General features: G+C 41.0%; 4 protein-coding genes across 10 annotated transcripts; all 4 read right to left on the bottom strand.

Moving 5' to 3' along the window:
* Nucleotides 1-234: 234 nt before the first annotated feature.
* morc2 (MORC family CW-type zinc finger 2) lies at nt 235-8,429 on the bottom strand. 6 transcript variants are annotated; one of them, XM_085910568.1, is made up of 29 exons: nt 8,313-8,429; nt 7,730-7,842; nt 7,235-7,288; nt 7,122-7,156; nt 6,975-7,043; nt 6,753-6,843; nt 6,560-6,668; nt 6,214-6,373; nt 5,721-5,832; nt 5,428-5,553; nt 5,272-5,351; nt 5,114-5,196; nt 4,961-5,046; nt 4,710-4,850; nt 4,455-4,609; nt 4,137-4,208; nt 3,819-3,947; nt 3,638-3,743; nt 3,341-3,473; nt 3,179-3,265; nt 2,820-3,050; nt 2,485-2,745; nt 2,145-2,219; nt 1,765-1,885; nt 1,472-1,610; nt 1,212-1,379; nt 863-956; nt 523-711; nt 235-431 (listed from the first exon to the last, which is right to left on the bottom strand). In XM_085910568.1, exons 2-29 carry the CDS (start codon nt 7,795-7,797, stop codon nt 363-365), a joined length of 3,243 nt encoding a protein of 1,080 aa, XP_085766694.1. In that variant the 5' UTR covers nt 7,798-7,842; nt 8,313-8,429; the 3' UTR covers nt 235-362. The 6 variants fall into 6 exon arrangements, with proteins under 6 accessions (XP_085766694.1, XP_085766695.1, XP_085766697.1 ...); XM_085910569.1 differs by having other exon boundaries at nt 1,765-1,882; XM_085910571.1 differs by lacking the exon at nt 2,145-2,219.
* A 251-nt stretch (nt 8,430-8,680) lies between these two features.
* On the bottom strand, nt 8,681-10,935 carry LOC147058058 (transmembrane protein 248). Of its 2 annotated transcripts, none has more exons than XM_085910120.1 (7): nt 10,769-10,935; nt 10,469-10,645; nt 9,710-9,968; nt 9,534-9,627; nt 9,298-9,439; nt 9,076-9,216; nt 8,681-8,978 (listed from the first exon to the last, which is right to left on the bottom strand). In XM_085910120.1, exons 2-7 carry the CDS (start codon nt 10,628-10,630, stop codon nt 8,958-8,960), a joined length of 819 nt encoding a protein of 272 aa, XP_085766246.1. In that variant the 5' UTR covers nt 10,631-10,645; nt 10,769-10,935; the 3' UTR covers nt 8,681-8,957. The 2 variants fall into 2 exon arrangements, with proteins under 2 accessions (XP_085766246.1, XP_085766247.1); XM_085910121.1 differs by having other exon boundaries at nt 10,740-10,927.
* Nucleotides 10,936-11,209: 274 nt separating this feature from the next.
* Nucleotides 11,210-14,504, bottom strand: plbd2 (phospholipase B domain containing 2). Its single transcript, XM_085909996.1, has 12 exons — nt 14,265-14,504; nt 14,098-14,191; nt 13,863-14,021; nt 13,525-13,625; nt 13,229-13,443; nt 12,991-13,085; nt 12,694-12,854; nt 12,467-12,562; nt 12,329-12,400; nt 12,080-12,232; nt 11,833-11,995; nt 11,210-11,756 (listed from the first exon to the last, which is right to left on the bottom strand). The coding sequence occupies exons 1-12, from the start codon at nt 14,468-14,470 to the stop codon at nt 11,586-11,588; spliced, it is 1,686 nt and encodes a 561-aa protein (XP_085766122.1). The 5' UTR covers nt 14,471-14,504; the 3' UTR covers nt 11,210-11,585.
* A 186-nt stretch (nt 14,505-14,690) lies between these two features.
* Nucleotides 14,691-20,251, bottom strand: rbm19 (RNA binding motif protein 19). The gene is made up of 24 exons (XM_085910611.1): nt 20,085-20,251; nt 19,816-19,998; nt 19,619-19,732; nt 19,462-19,497; nt 18,963-19,206; nt 18,554-18,813; nt 18,420-18,479; nt 18,246-18,324; nt 18,076-18,147; nt 17,753-17,959; nt 17,525-17,655; nt 17,307-17,434; nt 17,138-17,234; nt 16,932-17,042; nt 16,653-16,853; nt 16,508-16,577; nt 16,277-16,425; nt 16,142-16,202; nt 15,961-16,040; nt 15,813-15,868; nt 15,611-15,727; nt 15,421-15,526; nt 15,207-15,327; nt 14,691-15,127 (listed from the first exon to the last, which is right to left on the bottom strand). The coding sequence occupies exons 1-24, from the start codon at nt 20,118-20,120 to the stop codon at nt 15,045-15,047; spliced, it is 2,802 nt and encodes a 933-aa protein (XP_085766737.1). The 5' UTR covers nt 20,121-20,251; the 3' UTR covers nt 14,691-15,044.
* Between the last annotated feature and the right edge of the window lie 129 nt (nt 20,252-20,380).

The raw sequence follows: 20,380 nt of genomic DNA, 5'->3' as shown, positions 1-20,380 counted from the left end.
TTTGTCACTGGGACCTAAACCATATTAAACCTACAAACTAAGATAGGTTGCGTGAGAACTGATTAACAGTTATGGTAGAAGCAGGTACGTATATAAAAATACTAAAATAAAATCCACATGCTAGAGGGCTGCCAATAATATAAAACCAGAAATAAAAACAAAAAGAAACACCGGCACTGAGTGTACACTTAATGCTAAATGAAAAAAGGGAGAATTTTTAACTATGAAGACCCCCCCCCCCCCGCCCCCATAAATTCACGATGCTTTTCACACAGTGCCCGATAGATGCCAGCAACACGGCTGCCAGTCGTTTTATGTGCATGTTCTCTTTCCTTCTTGTCGATAGCTGCTGTCCATCCCGTTTAATCTCCTTTGGTGAGAAGGTCCTCGATGTATGCATCAAGTTCATCATCTGTGTTGATGTCGATATCCTACGGGGGGGCAGTTATGCAAATTACAATGATCAGCATTTCCAAGACCATGAATAAATAAAATGCATTTCCTAAAAGTAAGCTGTCCAACCTCTTGGACTTTTTGCAGAAGAGAAACAATGTTGGTTCGTAGTTTTTGGAGTTTCTCGTCTGCTTCCTTAAGTTTCATCTCTGTACTGTTGCTTTTCTCTTCCACAGCTTTGGCCTTGGCATCCGCTCTGCTCTGGTACGAATTGCACAGCGACTGGAGACCTGATTCGTACTGATGGAAATACTCTTTCTAGGTAGACAGGAGAATCACAAATGGATACGTCACCACTAGAGTAGGGCAATTTGACTTCACTACTTCAGGTAGTTGCCTGAAATTAGTTGTCAAAAAAAGTGTAGTGTAGTCATGCGTGCTGGCCAGTATACAGTTGCTTTCATCTCACCAGAGGAAAGGCTACCAACTCCTCTGCCGTCATGCTGTTTACGTCATCCTTAGGAATCTGAAAAGCAGGAGGGAAGAAGTAACGCAGCATCGTCCTGAAAAAAAAAACAAAAAAAAAACAGTACGGTCAGTAACGCAATTATCCATCACACAGAGAATAAACCAAATCTGGTTAAGACTGACAGTTTAAGTATTTTTAAGTAGTAGCTCTAAAGGGAAATACAAAAATATTTCATCCTGTCAGTTTTCTTAAAACACAGTTAATGTTTTGTTTTCCATAATTTATCACGACAAACAGTGCAAGTTTGTGTTGTGTTCTTTAGCAGGTTCAATCCATGGGAGTCACTCGCCTCAACATGGTGACCAAGCTCTCGGTCACTTCTCGACTGGTGCCAGGTTGTGTTGTATCTGGCTCCATGGCTGCAGACACTTTCTCAGTCTCCTGCTGAGTGTCAGGCGTCTGGGAGATGGGAGACGGTGGGCGCATCAGGCGGACTTCATCACTGCCCTTAAACACCCTTGACAGACAGACAGACAGACAGAAGCCATTAATATCAATTCCAAACGACTTGCATTTTAAAGGGTTGGACACAGGACTAAAAAGTCTCACCATCTGTCCTTCGGGGTGGCTCGAGGGACATAGTCAAACTTGACTTTCCAGCGAACGCTCTGTTTATTGGTCTCTACAGCAATGACTTTTCCTGTGAACCACTCTTTATTGACACGGACTTCAACTAACAGTCCCTTGTCTTCCGGGGCGAAAAAAAAAACAAAAACACACAAATAAATTGAATGAAGACTCTGCATGAAACCAGTCATTAAAGGCATGTGCATTTCAGTTTGTGTGGCAAGATAATATCCAAAGGAATTTGAGAAATAAACATTCTCTGATCAATTTGCTACCTTTCTGAGCATTCCGAATGTCATTCTCCGGCTCCTGCTGTTGCTCCTTCACTGGTGCCTTTTCTGATAATTTCTCCGGCGCTTTCTCTGTCAACTTCTCCGGCACCTTCTCGGGTGCCTGCTAAGACAAATCTCTCGGAGCTAGAACCACAACACTTGAATAAAAATGAATGAGATGTTCAATGGCTGTTAGTGAAAAAGATGTGAAAGTGAAATCGGTTTCTGGTTGGGGAAAAACAAACAAGGTCAATGCAAAGAGGTTGTTATGATGAGCTTAATCAGTTGCATATTAAATCTTGAGTATTAGCGTTTGGAAAGAGCAGGTGCAAGCCAGGTTTAGGAGGAGCAAAGAAAGCGCAAGGCGGGACTGGTGGCGCTACCTTGGGTTTAGCAACAGCGGTCTGGCGTGAAGGAGTAGCAACTCCTTTCTTTCCAGTCTGTGAGTGTGTGTTAACCTGTTAGGTCAACAGCAGATGGCCTTCGTTTGAGCTTCTCGTGACTTAACCAGCAAGAAAATAACTGACAGTTCTTTTTGCTAACCCTCTTTTAAAGAAATGAATGCTGATGGCAGAAAAGTAATGCTGGGGGAGTTTAAGCAACAAGCGACAGTTTCATTCAAAATAAAAATGCTGTTGGACAGCTGTTGAAATTCTGCATGCATGCGGGTGGCAGCTTCAGCCAAAGCTGATGTTGATGTTTTTAACATTGACAGCCATTTACCTCGTCTAACTTGCCACGCTTGGCAAGTGGGGCCTTCTCCGCCACTTTGCCCCTGTTAACAGCTGCAGCAACCATCTTTGACTTCTTGGTCTGGGGTTCCTCTTCTTCACTCTCCCCAGTTTCTTCTTTTTCGTCGTCGTCGTCTTCTTCTTCTTCCTCCTCCTCCTCCTCCTCCTCTTCTTCTTCTTCACTGTCCTCCTCCAAAATTATTCTTTTACGTTGTCCAGCAGCTGCAGCTTTGGCTGATGATTTGGTGAGGGACTAAGAAAGAAACAAGATATGAAGCTTCCTTTTTGATACGGAATTTTCTACTGATAATGACATATTTTATTTACCCTTGAAGTGCGGCTTGGTGGGGGTGTTTTGGAGGAAGGTCTGACTGTAGGCTTAGCTGTAGCTTTGGACCTGGTTGGTTCAACCTTAGATGGAGCTGGAGAAGGGGCGGGTGTCCGGGTAGGACGTTGAGAGGCGGTACGGGGTGGGGGAGCACTGTGCGGCACCTTGAGGTGAGCTGGCAACGGGGGCGATCGTGGACGTGTTACAGACCTCTCGGAAGACCGACTCGCCTTCAATAACAAATATCCCAAGAGAAAGAGTCACCATTCATCAAGAATAAAAAAGTTACAATCATTTCCAAGATTGATGCAGGCCTTTCATTAAAATATAAGAGGAATTCCAGTGAGAACCTGTGTACCTTAGCAGTGCTCTCTGTTGCAGGTTTCATGCTAACATCCATTGGCAATTTCTTTATATCGGCCGCAGATTTGATTGTAGTGGTTTTCTGAGGAGGAGATACAAATATGTGAAGTGCCAGTGCAAGGCAAAGAAGTAAGGTGGTGAGGAATAAAGAAGACACCTGCAAAGCATCCAGTTTATCCTGCTGCTGTTTAATTTTTTCTGCAAGCTCTTTTTGTTTGTCTTCAGTTGTCTGCTTTTCTTTTTTCAGGACTCCGCAGGGCAGGTTGGGCTTCTTTTCGGCAGCGTCACATCTGTGAGTCATTGAAAAAAAAAAAGAAATCACAGACAAAGTGTTACATCGGTAATTCCACATGTTTGTTATTGGACTTCATTGGGTTGTAAAGTTTATAAATACTTCATTTTGGGGTCAGTGAGTCCATCAATGATTTCGCTTTACATTTGTGGCCGTGTTTACCTGTCCTGGGTGCTATCTGGGTTCATAAGACACACCCAGCTGTCTGGGTAGCGTTTGTCGACAGCATCCATCTGGAACGGAAGCGTTCTCCATTTTAAGCATTTGTCTAAAAACACAAACCGTAAAAGTGGTGTGAGGACAGGTTTGAATTGCTGAATGTGTCCGGTCGTCCGGTACTTACCACACTGAATGGTAATCGGGATCTCCATGGCTCGGCGTCTCTTATATCTTGCCTCCGACGACGGAGGTGCAGACCAGCTGGCAGAGAGGTATCCAAACTCATCCCAGAACTTCACGATGCCTTTCTGAGCTGCATCACGCAAAAACATACTCGGCATTTGACATGGAACACAACGCTGAACATTCTTAACTACAAAGGTCCAACAGGGACGCTTTCTGAACTGCATCATGCATTTGGATTCAACACCAAACATTCTTACTCATGAGTTCCAACAGGGATTGTTGCTAAGCAAGAACTGCAATAGCAACATTTACTTACTATTCTTCTCTAGTTCAAACATTACCCTATCACCCGATCTCCCACTTTTGACGACTGACTTGACGAGGTAACCTGCATTAAATGGGTTCACGTTATATCGTGAGAGACTCACTTTGCACTTCATTCAGTGCAGCACTTAAAAGTGCTTTAAGGGAAAGACGTGCAGGTAGTGACAGGTACAAATTATGCAGGAATTCAGCACATCATTTTTTCCAGGACTACAATAGAATAGAGCAGATTAGCCTTTATTACTACCATAATGTCGAAATTACAGTATGTATTAGACAACGCTCAGTTACGATGTCAAGTGTTCCTTACCAATGCTGATGTCCTTCCAGTACTGAGCCAAATGTTCCCCCATGGACTTCAGCAAATGTCGATACTCTTTAGCGTCTGCAAAGTCTTGCTTGTTGTGAGTCGGCTCGAGAACTAAATATGGGACATCCACCACGCCGACAACACCTCCACAGGCCCTGTGGAACAACAAAAGACACCCAAAAGATAAAATTGTAACTCCGCCCAACCAAGCTCATCACTGCTGACCTCATCACGGTTAGTGTGCACACTACTCACATGCCTCCATCCAACTGAGGACCCGTCTTTTCGTACATCTTGATAAGACGAGAGCAGTTGTACACAAACATCCCGTCCAGGTCTCTCTGTTCAATGTTCACTCCAAAGATGAAGTTCAGCTCCTTGGGCTCCTTTAAGGCTCTGTAGATGTGTGCAAAAAAGAACTCAGGACTATGCTAGTTTTCTTTTTGCTTACATAAAGTGTTCTGCTGTTCAAACAAAGATACGACTATTGCTTTTGTGTACTGTACTTCTGTTTGGACTCTAGAATTCTTTTTTTCATGTCAGCATCCCGTCTAAGCATCATGGCCGAATCCTGGACCTTTCTCAGGATCGTCTGAAAGACGGAAAGGGACATCAACTGACAAACCCGTCCACCAGAAAAATGATCTGTCTTTGCTTACTCGAGAATCTTTAGACACATCCTCTCCAAGTCTTGCCTCCGTGGCTAAACTCTTACTTTCTGCCTCTCTAGCTTTCTCCTCCGCTGGAATTGGTGACAGAAAATGAATCAAGAATCATGCAGAGGGGGCAAAATGATGGACACATTTCACCAACTCACCGATTTTAGCTAGGTGATCTGCTTTCTTGACTTCCTGTTCAGCTCGTGTTTTAAAACGAGTCGATGAGTACTTATAAACCCTGTGAACAGATGAAGGAAAAAGTTGAGAACCTGTCACCTGGCACGGAGTTGTCAAAGGTTTGTGTGTTACATTACCGTGGTTTATAAAGACAGCAGGACAACCTCTTGGTCCTCACTTTATGCCCCTGAATAAAAATCCTCATGCGGGGATCAATGTACAACACAGCAGCGTATGCTCTGAACGATCTCCTCTCTGGTTTCCTGCAAGTGAGGGGAGGACACAGACACATTGTCACTTTAGCATTGTTTTTGTTTTTCCAGCCATTCTCTAGCATTCATCCCATTCAGGGTCGCGGGTGTATTATCATTGCCGGCAGATGCTAACATGTGGCTTAATTTGAAAAGACTAAGAATGGCACTGGACTTACACTCCTTCCGCAAGCACTCCGGCCATAAGTATGTCCTGGTGATCAGTCTCTATATCTAGCTCTGGTTCTCTGTTGTCCATCAGCTTCAGATTATAGATGATCACCAGAGTACCTTGACACATAACACAAACAATGAGAATCACAACATGGCTAATCAGAAATCATGTACGCATCTCGGGTAGTTAACAGAAACAGAGAATTAACAGGGAAAAAAACAAAAAAACCTTGTATGTTCAATTCATGAAGTTAAAGTTGGGTAGTTAAACAACCAATGAAAATATCTTTAATGGCTTAATTTTAACAAGTATCTCAGTCAGCTATTACACTAAAAAGATGTGTTAAATTTACAAAGTTGTATTTTGTCTAATGGTAACGTGAGGTGTTTTGTGTGTAGAGCTTAAGTAGTTTTCAGCAAGTCCTGAGAAACAAAAACATACATACATGGGCTGTTATCAGGCAGATGGGAGTCATCACACACAATGCATATACTAACCACTGATACTTTCAATTTTGCTGAACTGCTCCATCAACTCTTGTTCACTTTTAAAAGGTGAGTATTTGAATATCAGCTCGGTCTCAATGGCGTATTTCTCTGGATCGGACGTCAGTGGCTCTTTGGTTGCCAAATCCCACGATGGCAGAGGCACGATTACCTGCAAATGTATTAACAATTTTGAGGTCAGACCGTCTTAAGGACCCCCAAAACAAAAACAAATAGATATCAACAGTTGAAAATATACAGTAAATGTATGAAGATGTTTTTCACACTTCAGCCTCCAGTAACGACATGTAGCTGTCATATAATGAAATATAAATACAGTAATACAAATTCACCTGACCTCATCAAGACCTTCCTCTTCATGGAAAGTCCTCGATAAAAAAAGACAGGTAAGACTGTTGGCCTTTTTGGTAAACAGAATGAAGTCTTTGCCAATTCGCATGGATCCCCTATCAAAACACGCATCCAATAGAAGTTATTAAAAACATGTATCACACTTGTTATTTTGTTGTAAAAGATTCTCGGGATCTTACGATTTCAGTCCATTTCCGTATTGGCCAATCTGTGTGGACTCAGGAGATCGTTTGCTTGACTTTCCAAATTGGATCACGTGCGTTGCCTCGTCTAACAAAAAGAAATGAATGCAAACACACTTATCATGTGAACATTTGTCTGGAACACAAATGTCCATTCCGGATTTTAGATCATGAACTCAACACAAACTTCAAGATCGGCGATACAAAAGTGCTACTTACTTGGCTCCATTCCAATTCCATCATCAAGAAAACATAGCATGTAGCCACCCCGCAGATCAGGCCTTTTCTCTGTCAATAATTTATGAAGATGTCAAGTTAAGTTAAAAGCAAATTGAACGCTCCAGTGTATTCAATGCTGAAATGTACCTGTGTAAATGTCAATTCGTGTGGCATTGGCATCTCTGTTGAATATAAAACCACACTTGTTTGTAAAATTAACATCTATAGGTCTTCGTAAAATAGAAAATCAACACAAATACCTTGAATTGTCCACAAGCTCTGCCAAAGCTCCAAATAAGAACTCATGTGTTGTCCTAAAGTCAAACACCATTCCAGTTAGTCAATAAAAAAACAAATGGTATTATGCATTATATCATTCCATGTGTTTTGCAATGTTAGTTCAAGTTTATTGGAATCTATTTTTTACCATGCCATGAAATTTAAATATAAATTAATATAAATGTACGTTTCAGAATAAAATCATAGCTGTTGTTGAACCTAAACCTTAATTCAACAATTATTTAATTTATTAGCATACACATATGACATGACACAAAGTTACAGTATTTGTCATACATACATTTTAGTGTCAGAACAATTAAGTGAATTTAAATCCAAATTCTCTCAATGCACTTATGTGCTGCAGCGCAGTGGCTGGGAACCACTGACAAAATGCACATGGCTGGCATGAAGAACAAAATGATTGTTGTTATTGTGAAACCTTCCTGCTGTTAGCCACCCATAGCTGCACTTACGAGTTTGTATGCAGGTATTCAAAGGTAAGTTGAGCCCTGCTCAGGTTGCTGTAGCTCGAGTAGGCCATGACCTTCCCAACCAGCTTCCCGGTAACCAAAGACAGCTTTAACTCCTGCATCAGAAAAGAAGCAGAGTCAATACAAATTTGGTTCATTTTTAGCATTATGCGTTAGCCATATTGAATCGTTTGGGAGTATTTGCACTGAAAATGGAGGGAAATTGTTATGGTTACAGCATCACTTGATTGGTATGCGTGGTGATTGCTGAGTTTTGTAACAAATTCTCGTGTGTTGCCAAGACATTCGTGGTATGAATATTTCATTCTTAAAACATGATACACGCGCAATGTTAGGCTAGCGTGTGAGCGGGTGTTAGCATACTTGTACATTGTTTATGAATTAGCAGTAGCTTAGTAGCTAACGTTAGCTTTACAGATAGAGCTTGATAAAAATTCCATAAGACTGCCATCATCTATTTACTGTGTCAACATGTACAGAGACCACAAATATTTGATAGGTTTAATTTCTCTTTCGCCAACGTCAAACGTTCTACGTCTGGTCAGAAGAAGCATTTTACGCTTACCGTAAGATTAGAAGTTGGGTTTCTTTTGGCCTTCAAAGCCACTCCTCTATTCTTCTTCTACACATTCCTTTGACAGAGCACTTTGCTGCCACCGTCAGCTTTGGAGTTGTAGTCAATGTTCCCATGAAAAATTGTTATTTGCAGCAGTATTTTCATTATTTTGGGAGTACGGTGGCGACCGTTTACAGTTGAGCCACTCAGTTTAGTCCCTTCGCATTTTAACTGCACAACTATCAATTAGCAATCTAAATGTCTGGAAACAGTAAAAAAAAAAAAAATAATAAAATATTGACACAAAAATGAATATATGTGGTTGTAGTTCATTACAGTTCATGTTTAGCGTCAGCTTAAATGAAATAACTTGTAACCGCATTTATTGTTTGACTTTTATTACAAAGATACAATCATAATCAGACTGACTGAAAATGACAGAAAAAATTGAACATAAATAATGTACTAATTATAATTAAATGGCAGAAGACTAAACTTTGTATTTATTTTTTGTTTTTACAGCTTTACTTAAAATCTGGCACATTTACACTTGAGACGCTGGATAAACATTGTCATTAGGATGCCACTGGCCAAAAGGCTAGTTTTGCTCACTGCCTTGGACCAAATCCTTCAATGTGAAGTTGACAAAAAGATTCAAGTGTCGAGCAAAGGTTCCTGATAACAAACACACAACAATAATAGCGTTAGGAATCCAAATGAAGTTAGGTATGCTTCACGACTGTACAACAATAATAAAAGAAATACTATTTACATTTTGAAGGTCCAGCTCCTTCCTGTGGTAGTTGCGCATCTTTGAATGTGACAGGCTCGCAGCTAAACAAAGTATTAGACAAACTCCTATCAGACACATGCTGACTTCTATCAGATGCCGCACTGCCACCCACTGCTCGTCCTAAAAATGAAGAAATTGCTAGTTGTGTTATTTGACAGATGACTATTTTTTATATATATATTTTTTTCATCCACGTGGTACCTTTGTTAACATGATAGTGAGAGTAGGGTCATTTCTGGAGAGAAGACCATAGCAGGCTTGTGATGCTGGTGGTGGTTGGTCACTTGCCTCTACATGGACAAGCGAATGGATGGTGTTTGATGCGGGGCACTCTGGGGGAAGCCTACATAAAAACATATGGGATACCGTAAACAATAACTTGAAGCATCTTCATACTTGAAGGTTCAAAATAAACACTTGAGTGCAGCCAAACTCACAGACTTGTTGGGAAGAGAGCAGTTGAAGCTCTTAAAGTGAGGCAAATGTCAGTATCATTTTCAGAATGGATGTCTACATTCACAATCTCATTGCCTAAAGAGAAAAACAATTGCACAATAACAATACAAGACATTCGTGTTTACCGCAAACTCACGTGCTCAAATACAATACCAACCCCCAAGATGCAATTGACTGGCTGTAAAGGTTGTGAAAAGGTCAACATCTTTTGGAAGGCCTTGGCTGGTTGTGATAGTCAGAGGAACCTTGAGATGCAAGCTGCTCACATGTGAGGGCTGTGGTGTCAAGTCAAGTGAAGTATCTTTATTTCTTTTCTGTTGTGGAGATGGGCCTAGAGACACTGGCTCATCTGAACTCAAATTGCTTTTAACACACAGATGGAAGTGTGCTAACGTAGAGAGGAGATGGTTCCAGTCCTAAGAGACAAAACAATATTTGGCATATGCATGATAACAGTAGCACTCAAAATAAACACAGTGCAGTTATATTCAAGTTCATATGCAATTTTTTTTGTTGAAAAATAAATATCTTTCCTCTACTCTGTTAATTATAACCTCATGATGGTGGAATTTGGAGATAAAAAAAAAATTGTGTTAAAAGTTTGAGAACCACCTATGTAGCAAATATATATGGTTTTGACATTTTCAATAAAACACACCAATATGTAAAGCCGACATGCACATAATACTCCATTGCAGTTAGTGCCTTCCTTAAAGGAACCTTGAAAGTACTCAGGTAGTGAACAAGCATTTCCCATATATTTTTTTTTTTACCATCAGTTAACCCTTAAAATGGGCTTGAATGAAGTGAATACAATTGCTTGCCCCCGAGTCATGCTGGTTCCAACTTGCACATTTTACAGTATATTTAATGTCACATTCTCGTCCGCCTGCAAGACCAATTAGGCAGTTCTTACCTTTTCAGTGTCAGGGTTGGGCATTGTGTGATTACTGCTATAGGAACCGAGACAGATAAACGAAATAGCCAGTGTCACGAGACACAGGAAAAATGTCACAGCCGGCGGGTTCTGGGACACCTTGTCTCTTAAATTACTAATGGGCTGCCAAGATGCCATCATCGAGCACGATTAAACCTGGAATTAAGCAAACATGGGGAAACAAACGTCACAAAGTATGTCTTATTCAATATGATTTACCATATGTTCATCTCTTTGGCGACACGCATACCTTATCAAACATATGCAATACTGCCATACCTTAAAACTGAGAAGGCTGCGCTCATAACGTAGTTATTTTGCTAAATGCAGTTCTTGTAGATCGACATAACTTAGATAAGAGGTCCACAGAGTACAGGTGCTGTGTTGGCCATAACACGACAAGACTTTTTTTTTACGTCACTTCACTGGTTTACGGCTGTAGATTGGTTGGGCGAGTAGAACACGTGAGCAGTGTTTACGTGATGATGACGTCACTTGTTTACAAGAGAGCTGTCAGATGCAGCTACGGTGGCCTGACTGCCTATTTTACATTGTAATTAAGCGATTATGTTACAAATTTATCGCTTAAATTTCCAGGATTAAAAGTACAGCTCTTTAATTGGTTTTGCTTGAGTGCGGTGCGTGTACCGTTCAAATTTACCCAAAATTTCATTTTCAGTATAATCCATATAAACTTTGATGTTTTTATTTGAAGCATATGTATATTTGTTCGGAACATATTTCATAGAATGAATGTGAAGTAAAACGTAATCTCAAGTCACAAAAGAATGACAGTTGATTGAGAAAATAGTTTAAAAAATGTAAGATGCACATTACAATCACATTAAAATTTGTCAAACAATACTCATTCATGATCAGACATAAAACAAATTAGTTTGTTTTTCATAATTCCTCACATTCAAAATCTCCCTTCTGTGGTTTACTGAGAAAAAAAAATAAACAGAAAATCCAGAATATAATCATTCTGCAGAATATAATCTGCATACTGAGATTTCCAAGAAACCATTTACAGTGTTGTTTCCCTTTGTTAAAACCTCCACTGCACTTCTTTATTTTATGCAAGACATTATTGCTATCAAGATGTCCAGGTGACTTTAACAGGCTTAAATGCCATAATATCAGGTTGACCCATGTGCAGCAGGTCTTTGTATGGAGAAGTGCTCCATTGGAAGGGTGGCACTTGGTCCCAAGTTGGCCCACTTACGGCCAGCATCTCATAACGACGAAACATTCCATAGGAGGTCATCTGCACAAAAGAGACATCAGTGTGTTGCAGACAAGGCCAATGAATGGATTGACAGACTCTAAAAAAAGACAAATACCTTCATGTCCGTTCCTCCATGGGACCTTTGCCGTAATGCGCCAAATGGATAAGTGCCATTTGCTGGATTGAGATCGGAGCGAGCTGAGATGGCGTTCTCTCCATTATTGGGTGGATTGCAATCTTGGCATCGTGACAAGGGGTCTTCCTTGAAGTTATTATATCTAAATAGACAAACCAAAAAAATCAATGTGGAGGAAAAATGTAAATATATTTAAATGCATAACCCTTTGTTTCATGGTTCAAACCTCATGAGGCGCATCATGGAGGCAACGTCTGTAATGGTTTTCTGGTCTCTCTTGAATATCTGAGCCCGGGGACTTTGGTCCAGGGAGAACCACGGACCAAACTTTTTCACCAACTCATTGCAGCCGCTTGCATTAAATATCTCCTCATAGTATCTTCCATCACATATGGTCCAAAAATTACATACAGTAAGTTGCAAACATGGGCAGGTCACATTCAACATGCTGTAAATACTGTGGATCAATACTTACGGTATGTTGTAACTTGCCCAGTATCCTTTCTGTAGCAATTCTTCAGTTTTATCCATAAAAATAATTTTACCCCTGTAATGTTAAAGAAGAGCCTTATCATAGCAAACAAAACATAACACAAAAGTTTAACGGACTTACGGAATCTGCTCCAATACGACAAACAGGTCCTTCATGATGTTGGTCTTCCCTGGAGTGAAGTTGTTATAGTCCACAATCATCCACTGGTTGTTATACCTAAAAACGTATGCATCGTCCAAATTGAAAATATAATCCTCACCTTATTCTTGACTCAATATTCAAGAGTGGCAGAATTCTAAAATTCACAATTTGAGTATTTGAGTAGGTGAATCATGCTTGAAACCTACGTGCCGCTGTTGTACTGGCTGAACACCTCCGCCCAAGCAGTAGCGGTCACTGCCAAACGATTCGCCACAATATTCCTGAGCCATTCCATCACTGTGCCCGTGGGTTGAACAAACTTCCACAAAGCAGGGTTGCTGTTTCCAATTGTTGTTTCCTGGGTAACCTGCAGTCACCAGACAAATAATTCATTCAGACAAATGAGAAGAAAACAAAACACTCTTCTATTGATGGCTAAACCTTTCATACTTAAAATCATCAATCGTACAAAAGACCTAGCATTGTATCGTGACGGCTCTTACCAAGCCACTACTGAGGATGTAAAAGTCATCTCCAGAAAAAATCGATCCAGGATAGGAGGAGAATGCCTGAATCCGTCCAGGGAGGATAAGATTATCTGGGGACAAAATTAATAAATATAATAATTAATAAATGATCCTGTTATCTTACAACTGAGCAACATTTCACATTGTAATGTAGACTTATCACCCTTAAAAACTTTGAACATGACCAACTTTTACTAATACTGTATAAACGCACTTGAGGGTGAAACTTTGAAGGCAAAGGAGTATTTCTTCATGATGCGCAACATTGACTGGTAGGTGCTCCAGGTGTCATGTGACACCAGTAGATCCTTATTGTTTGGCAGGAGCTTAATGAGAGCGGAGCACGAGCCGGATCCCAGTGGTTGAGTCAAGCTGGATTTATTCAGAGCTGATTCCAAATCCTCCAGATCTCCGCTCATTTGGAAGAGTCTGGTTGACAATACAAGGCAAGGAAATTTCTGTTGGTGAACATTTAGTTTGTTGTATTTTCTCCAAATCACACCTACTTACAGGAAACCAAATGGGTCAAAGGATATTGGGCCAGAAGGAAATGACAGTTGTTCATTGTAGCTGTCCTCCAGACCTTTGAGCTGAAGAAGAGCCAGTCGAACCTGCCATGAAAAAAATAACCTTATTTATTTCGATCATCTCACATAAAGATTGCAATATTACCGGGTAATTTTAATGGCCAGAAAATATCAGAAACTGGAAAAAACTTGTGATTAAAAAAAAAAAAAGTCACTGAAAACGGACTTTTTTTTTATTGTATTTTATTTATTTACATATTTTACATGTTTCAGCATGAGGAGCCTGATGACTTGTGTTTGTTCACAAGACTTCCGACATACCTGGTACCAGTAAGGTGAATTAGGCTCCTTCTCAGTTTGCTCCTGAATCCACTGCAGGTTAATAGTGATAAAGGTCTTAAGGCGATCACAGTAACCAGAATCTCTCGAGAAGGGTCCACAATAACCCATGAGAGTGTTCATCCAGTGCTTGTAGATAAGCTAAACACAGAAATACCCATAAGCAAATACAGTAAAACATACAATCTTGGAGAGCCCTGTCTTTTTGGAGACTGACCTGAGAAGTTACTGAAGCCTCCACAGCTCCGGCTGCATACGCCTGGATGCTGTCACTGTATTGACTGCTAGTGGTCACCTCCAAGAACGACCATCTTATGTAAATGAACACAGTTCATTTCAGTGAATGCAGAACCAAGTATTGTCATAAGTAATCATGTTACCTACCCTGAGGTCTCAATGTCATCGGTGAAGTTGGCCCATGCCACAAAATCTTTTCTAAAACCCTCGAGGAGAGACAATTGCCCCGTGTTTTTGTCAATCACTGCCGTTCGCACTTCAGCTCCAACAACGTGAGTGAGTAAAACACAACAAATTATAAAAAGCGAGATAAACCTACACACAAAAGACATTTCCGCCGAGCTGTGGGCCATGTTTTCACGAATAAGTCATATGATATGACGAAGTTATCACGTGACCAGGCACGAGTTCTGATTTGATATGGTATGTAAACAACGTATCACGTGAGTTGGTTGAACCGTGAGCTGCCATCTTGGATGTGGCAGATGGGCCCCGTAAACAATTACAAATAGACTGAATTTCATAGTGAGCAGTCTAATCTGTAATTGCACGTTTAACAACAGTACACAGGACCACATTTACATTTTTTATTTAAAAACAGATTTTAAAACATTCTGTACAAAACATCTGTATTATGAAATAAGTGTTTTTTTCTCTTTAAATAAAACTGATCTACACTGAACAGACCCTCATATGAGATCAAGACTGTTTTAAACACCTCTTTTATCGTACTTTATTAACATAATGGCTAATAATGGTGGCATGGATTGTAGTGGATTCACACACAGATCCAGCATAATTGGGGTATGTCGCTCAAGAATACCTCAACAGGCTCATTAGGAATCAAACTCCCAATCTTCGGGTTGAGTGACAACAATTCTCTCAACCCCTCAATTCTTTATGGCTTCAATACAGGCAACATCACTTTCAGTCCTCCGCATCATGTGGAGTTTCCATATCTTCCAGAATTTCCCCCAGCATCCCCGCCTTCCGTTTCTTTTTACTGTCCACTAAAATTAGAAATAAATGAAGATGAGACAAATGATTCCCCCGATGGCACTAATCACGCACACTTTTCAAATCATTTACCGTGAAAATGTTCAGCTGTTTTTCGTCTCAGCGTCTCTACTGTTTCCTCTGTATCAGCCCACTCCAGCACGAGGCGTCTTCCGTAAAGATGAGTGCTGTGACACAAGGCGGCAAATGCTTTCTGGAGATAAAGATGAGGATATCACCAGTCATATTCTGTAGTCAATTAAACCAGTGACTGTGAGAGACAAATGCAGTGTGTGGTTGCCCAAACCTTGGCATCCTGCTTGGTGATAAAGTCAACAAAGCCAAAACCTCTATGGCTCCCAGTACCCGCTAATTTTTTGGGAAGGCGGACTGTCTTCAGCTCTCCAAATGTACTGAGAAAAAAATGAGTAGATCATCGCAGTGCCCATCTACAAAGTGACTCATATACAGTAGCTGTGTGTGTATGTAGCTGCTACCAGAAGAGTTCTCGAACTTCCTTGACAGTCGCTTCGAAAGGGACATTTCGCACAAGGATCTTTGATCCCATTTGCTTCTTCTGCACCTGCTTTTTCTTGTGTGACACTTCAGTAGTCCTATAAGAAAATAATAATAATAATAGTGAATTCAGTTTCCGGATCCCCACAATGAGTGCACAAGGCATTTATTTTTTATTTTTACCTTGTAACTCTCGCTGAAATCTTCAGTTCTAAGCAATGTCCATCAACATTGCAGCGCTGGAGGAAATGCGAAAGAAAGAGTCATGTGACCAAGAGACAAAGCAATGGCAAGTTTTAACCAGCAACAGCGAGAACGCAAATCCAAATACCTGGAGCTGTCGCAAGGCTTTCTGTGCTGCCTCAGTGGTATGATACTGAACAAAACCATAGCCCATTGACACCATTTTGCCTGAAAGTCAAAGCAAATATCACTTTAAAAAAGAAACTCAAATCCCTAAATACAGTTAATCAGTTCTCTTCACTACTACATGTGCATTTGATCATAATTACCAGTTTTATGTTTTTTCTTGGAGATTGTGCATGACTTCACCTTGCCACATTTCGAGAAAGTCTAAAACAACAAATGAGCAGGAATGGGAAAAACTGACATCGTCTTCTCCATAACTCAGCATTACAAAAGTGTACCTCTTGAAGTGTTTTCTCTATTGTGCTGAAGTTTAGATTCTTGATGAAAAGTGTGGAACCAGGAACAGAGTCTTCCTCCTCTTCTTCATCATCCTCTCCTTTTTCTTCCATGGGTGGTTTCTTCTTTTCTTCCTCAACCTTTGCTCTCACTTGGTTGAACAGGTCCACAAATTTATTGTTCATTTAATAATAGTAAATATTTTTGGGGGGAGAGTGAGCGTGGTATCATACCTGGTGCGGGTTTGGCTGCAACCAACACCCCCATGGGGGCCCACTCCAAATACAGTGGGACATGACGAAACTGTGGTACAGAAACAAAACCCATAAGTTTCAGCTCCCTGCATGCTACACGCAACTAAAAGGGCCTCAAACGCACCTTGGTGTAGGCCAGTCTTGTAAAAGCTTGCTTGGCTTCCGTGGGCTCCAGGAACTCCACGAGAGCGGTAAGGCCGGGAGGCGGCAGCAGCACTCGCCCCAAAGAGCCATGGGTGGAGAAGAGCTCCTCCAGCTCTGAGACGGTCACTCCGGCTGGAAGGTTCTTCACCAACATCACCGTTGTGCTTCTCTCTGCAGCTGCCTACACACCAGACAAAGCAACTTGAGTTGGGGGAAAAAAAGTGAGCAGTCTTGAGCCGGTGCTTCAGGCAAACCATACTTGACTAAAGGAATCCAAATTCACACCGCTGTCTAGTAGAAACTGGCGAGTCTCTTGAACAATCTGGGTCTCCCCTAAAGCCATTCGTACTGCAACACTTCCCTTTGTCTCCTGCAGAGACAGCAACAAAACAAAACGTTAAGCAGGATTTAGATTTGAAAGTCCAGTTTGTTGGAGGATTAGTGTGGAAAACTGGACAAAATTACATGGTCCAAGACTTTGCTTTTGGTGGTGGCGTATTTCTCCGCAATGGTATCGGCCACTGCGCTGGTGCCCAGAAAGAGCGTATTCCAGTTGTGTGAACTAAAAACAAAGAATTCTATCAAAAGGTGGCAAAACAAACAACCAGAAGAGCGTTAATTCAAAAATGCGTACCTGGAACTAGACGCTTTGTTTTTTGCATCCTTTTGACGTTTATAAGTTGAGGAGCCGGGACCGCCGGCTTCTGAAGAGTAACTTTTTTCCTTCTTTATAATGGATGGAATCACATGAATCATCCTACCCTGGGGGGAAGAAAAAAAAAAGTGTTATTTTAACTTCCTCCTGCAGAGCAAGCTCAACAATCATAACTATGGAGATCCTAACACACATACCTGAAATACATGCCCATCTAGCTGAGCCAAAGCTGCCACAGCATTTTCAGGAATCATGTACGTTATAAAAGCAAAACCTTTTGGACTTTTTGTTAGAGTGTCAATGGGGAAGACCACCTCGGCTAAAGGACCTACGACGATGCCAAATGCAAAAGGAGCATGATTATATTTGCCATGGGCAAGCTTCAATTGGAACATATTCATCACCCTTTCAATCATTCAACTTGCCATGTTTTGAGAATATTTCTTTGATGTCCTCTTCTGTGCACGTGTAAGGGAGGTTTCGGACAAAAAGGCGTCCTGATTCTGCAAGATCCTCTACTTCCTCGTCCTCCTTCAGCTTCCGGGTGAAGTTTTGTTGAACTGTTTTGGCCTTTTGGTCAGTCGTCTTTCGTCCGGATGCTTCAGCACGGAAGACCTCGATGTAGCGGCCTCCTAAAGACAAACAAAATCATAGGAAAAAAAACAAAAACATTCTCATTTCTTACAAACATTAGTGTCATGTGACAACATTCATTGGAAAGGCTCCAATCATGAGATATAACTCTCACTTATATAGTCTTTATTCTTCTTCAAGGCATTTTCAACTTCTTGTGCAGAGTGAAGATCTACAAATGCAAACCCTAAAACACACAAGATTATGAAGGGACACATGCATTTCAGACCCACAAACGCCAAGTAACTGTGTACAGATTCATCAAACATGCTTCCCATAAAATACCTGTTCGGCCGCCATGTTCATTTCTTGCGATTCGGATGGCAGCGGGCTTCAATGGTGTCATGAATTCTCCAATTTCATACTAGTTTCATAATAAGATGTGTGTGATTAATTTCAAAGTGCCATCTTTTTTTTTTTCTACACAAACTTTCACAACAATTACAAAAGTATCTTCACCTCTTTAACATCAAATGGGAGTCCTCTCAGCCTAACTGTGAACCCTGTTGTTGGTTCAAACTGGAACAGAAATTGGGTAAACTCACCAGGAAACACAGTCCAAAACAGAAGTGTAAATGAGACCGATTAGTTACCCATTGCCTTGCATCTTTCTCGGCTTTTCCCTGCTTCTTATCCTCAGAAGAAACAGGGATTTTCTTCTTGCGGGAGTTATCCCGGTTCCCACTCTTGTCAACACTGTCGTCGAGTTGTGCAAGTCCACAATCCTCTTCCTCCCCTTGTTGCTTGTCAATCTTCTCATCGCTTTCATCCGTGGCGTCCACGGTTCGTACCACCTTTGAGCGCAGATAATCCATATCTGACAAGCTGGACTTCAGAGCTTCTTTAGAGGTGTCTGGAAAACACACCATACACTACCTTCGGTTGGCGATATGTAAAACGTTACAGAGTAGCCCACAAATATGAGGTGTGCTTTACTTTGTCCAACTTTTGCGCAACTGCTCATTGAGCTTTCATCTTTTAAAGTCCTTCAAAGTTACTTACAGTTATTTCCACTTTCTTCCTCCTCCTCCTTCTCATCGTCGTCTTCTTTTTCCTCTTCATATTCATCGTCCGACTGGTCAGAGTCAAAGTTGAGGTAATCATCCGAAGCCGGCTTCTTCCTGCCTTTTCCCGTGGCGCTGTCAGGGTCGACTGTCTGCTCCATTGTATCGTTCACCCATGTTGGTACTTTGCATCGAACCTGATGCACTGACAGGAACTCCTTGAACTGCTCGTCCTCCTCGAGCTGATGCGCACGATACATACGGACAGGTTAGATTTTGAAATTTTGAAAAAAGGGAAAGTGATATTGTAGTGTGTACAATCGCAATCTATTCTATTGAGATGCATTTTTATCACGTTTATTTAATTCATCTCTTGTTTTGGATGCAGTTTGATTGTGCTGGTGCACCTAATGTTGCCAGTGAATGCATAATTTGAATTTAGCAGATGAGTAACCGACACCCATTAAATATAAAAAAAAGAATTGAAAGCAACTCACATTTTTCAGCGCACCGCTTTCCTTTTTGCCCTTCTCCTAGGAACATATATAAATTACAAAACAGTACAATACAGCCTAGGAGTATAACATTTCCAAACAATAATTCTTGTTTTCATTCCAGGACAGTTTCTCTTAATTGATGCAATGAAAAGCCCACCTTTTTATTAGCAGTTTCAGTCTGCATGGTTGGTTTGTCTGGTTCAGAGTTCTGAGTGTGTTTGCTCCATGCTTTTGCTTTAGTGGGGTCACCAAATGCCTTACACAGCTCCACCTTCAATGGAGACAATCAAGTCACACATCAGTGGCTATGGTCACATCGCTTGTGAAGCAGACAGCAGGCCCACAGAAACTTACAGTCACTCTGGATGTATCCACGAAACTCTTATTAAAATGCTTCAACGCTGTAATTGCATCTTCCTCGCATTTGAATCCGACAAAGCCAAACTTGCGGAACGTGCCATCCTTGGTGAACATGAGGCGGCAGTCAGTTACGGTCCCAAAGGCTGCAAACATCTCTCGGAACCTCTCCAACTTCATCTGAGCACAAGTTCCACGTTCATGTTGAATGATAAGCGTACGTAAAATTAAGGTGTCCCTTTTAACCATCCATATTTATTACTTACCCCATTTGGAAGGCTTTTAACGATGAGTCTCGACATATTGTAGGTTTGTAAACTCGCAAATGAAGCAAAAACCTTGATAATTTATACTTGTCAACAAACGAGCATGTACGGCGTGTTAGGTCGCCATCTTGGACTGAGCTACTTCTTCGTCGCTTTCTTTGCCTTATGTTGCCCAGAACGCCATCTACTGGAGATGTGCTCATTTTCAGCGCTTGATATATGAGCATAGTAAAGCACATGTATCTTGGTGACAATTGCTCATAGTTATCTCACATTAAAGCAACTTTAGGGGTTTG

Source organism: Syngnathus leptorhynchus, chromosome 4 (genome assembly GCF_054491065.1).
Source record: "Syngnathus leptorhynchus isolate UIUO chromosome 4, UIUO_Slep, whole genome shotgun sequence".
Classification (NCBI taxonomy): domain Eukaryota; kingdom Metazoa; phylum Chordata; class Actinopteri; order Syngnathiformes; family Syngnathidae; genus Syngnathus; species Syngnathus leptorhynchus.
This window is presented reverse-complemented; position numbering and strand designations above follow the sequence as displayed.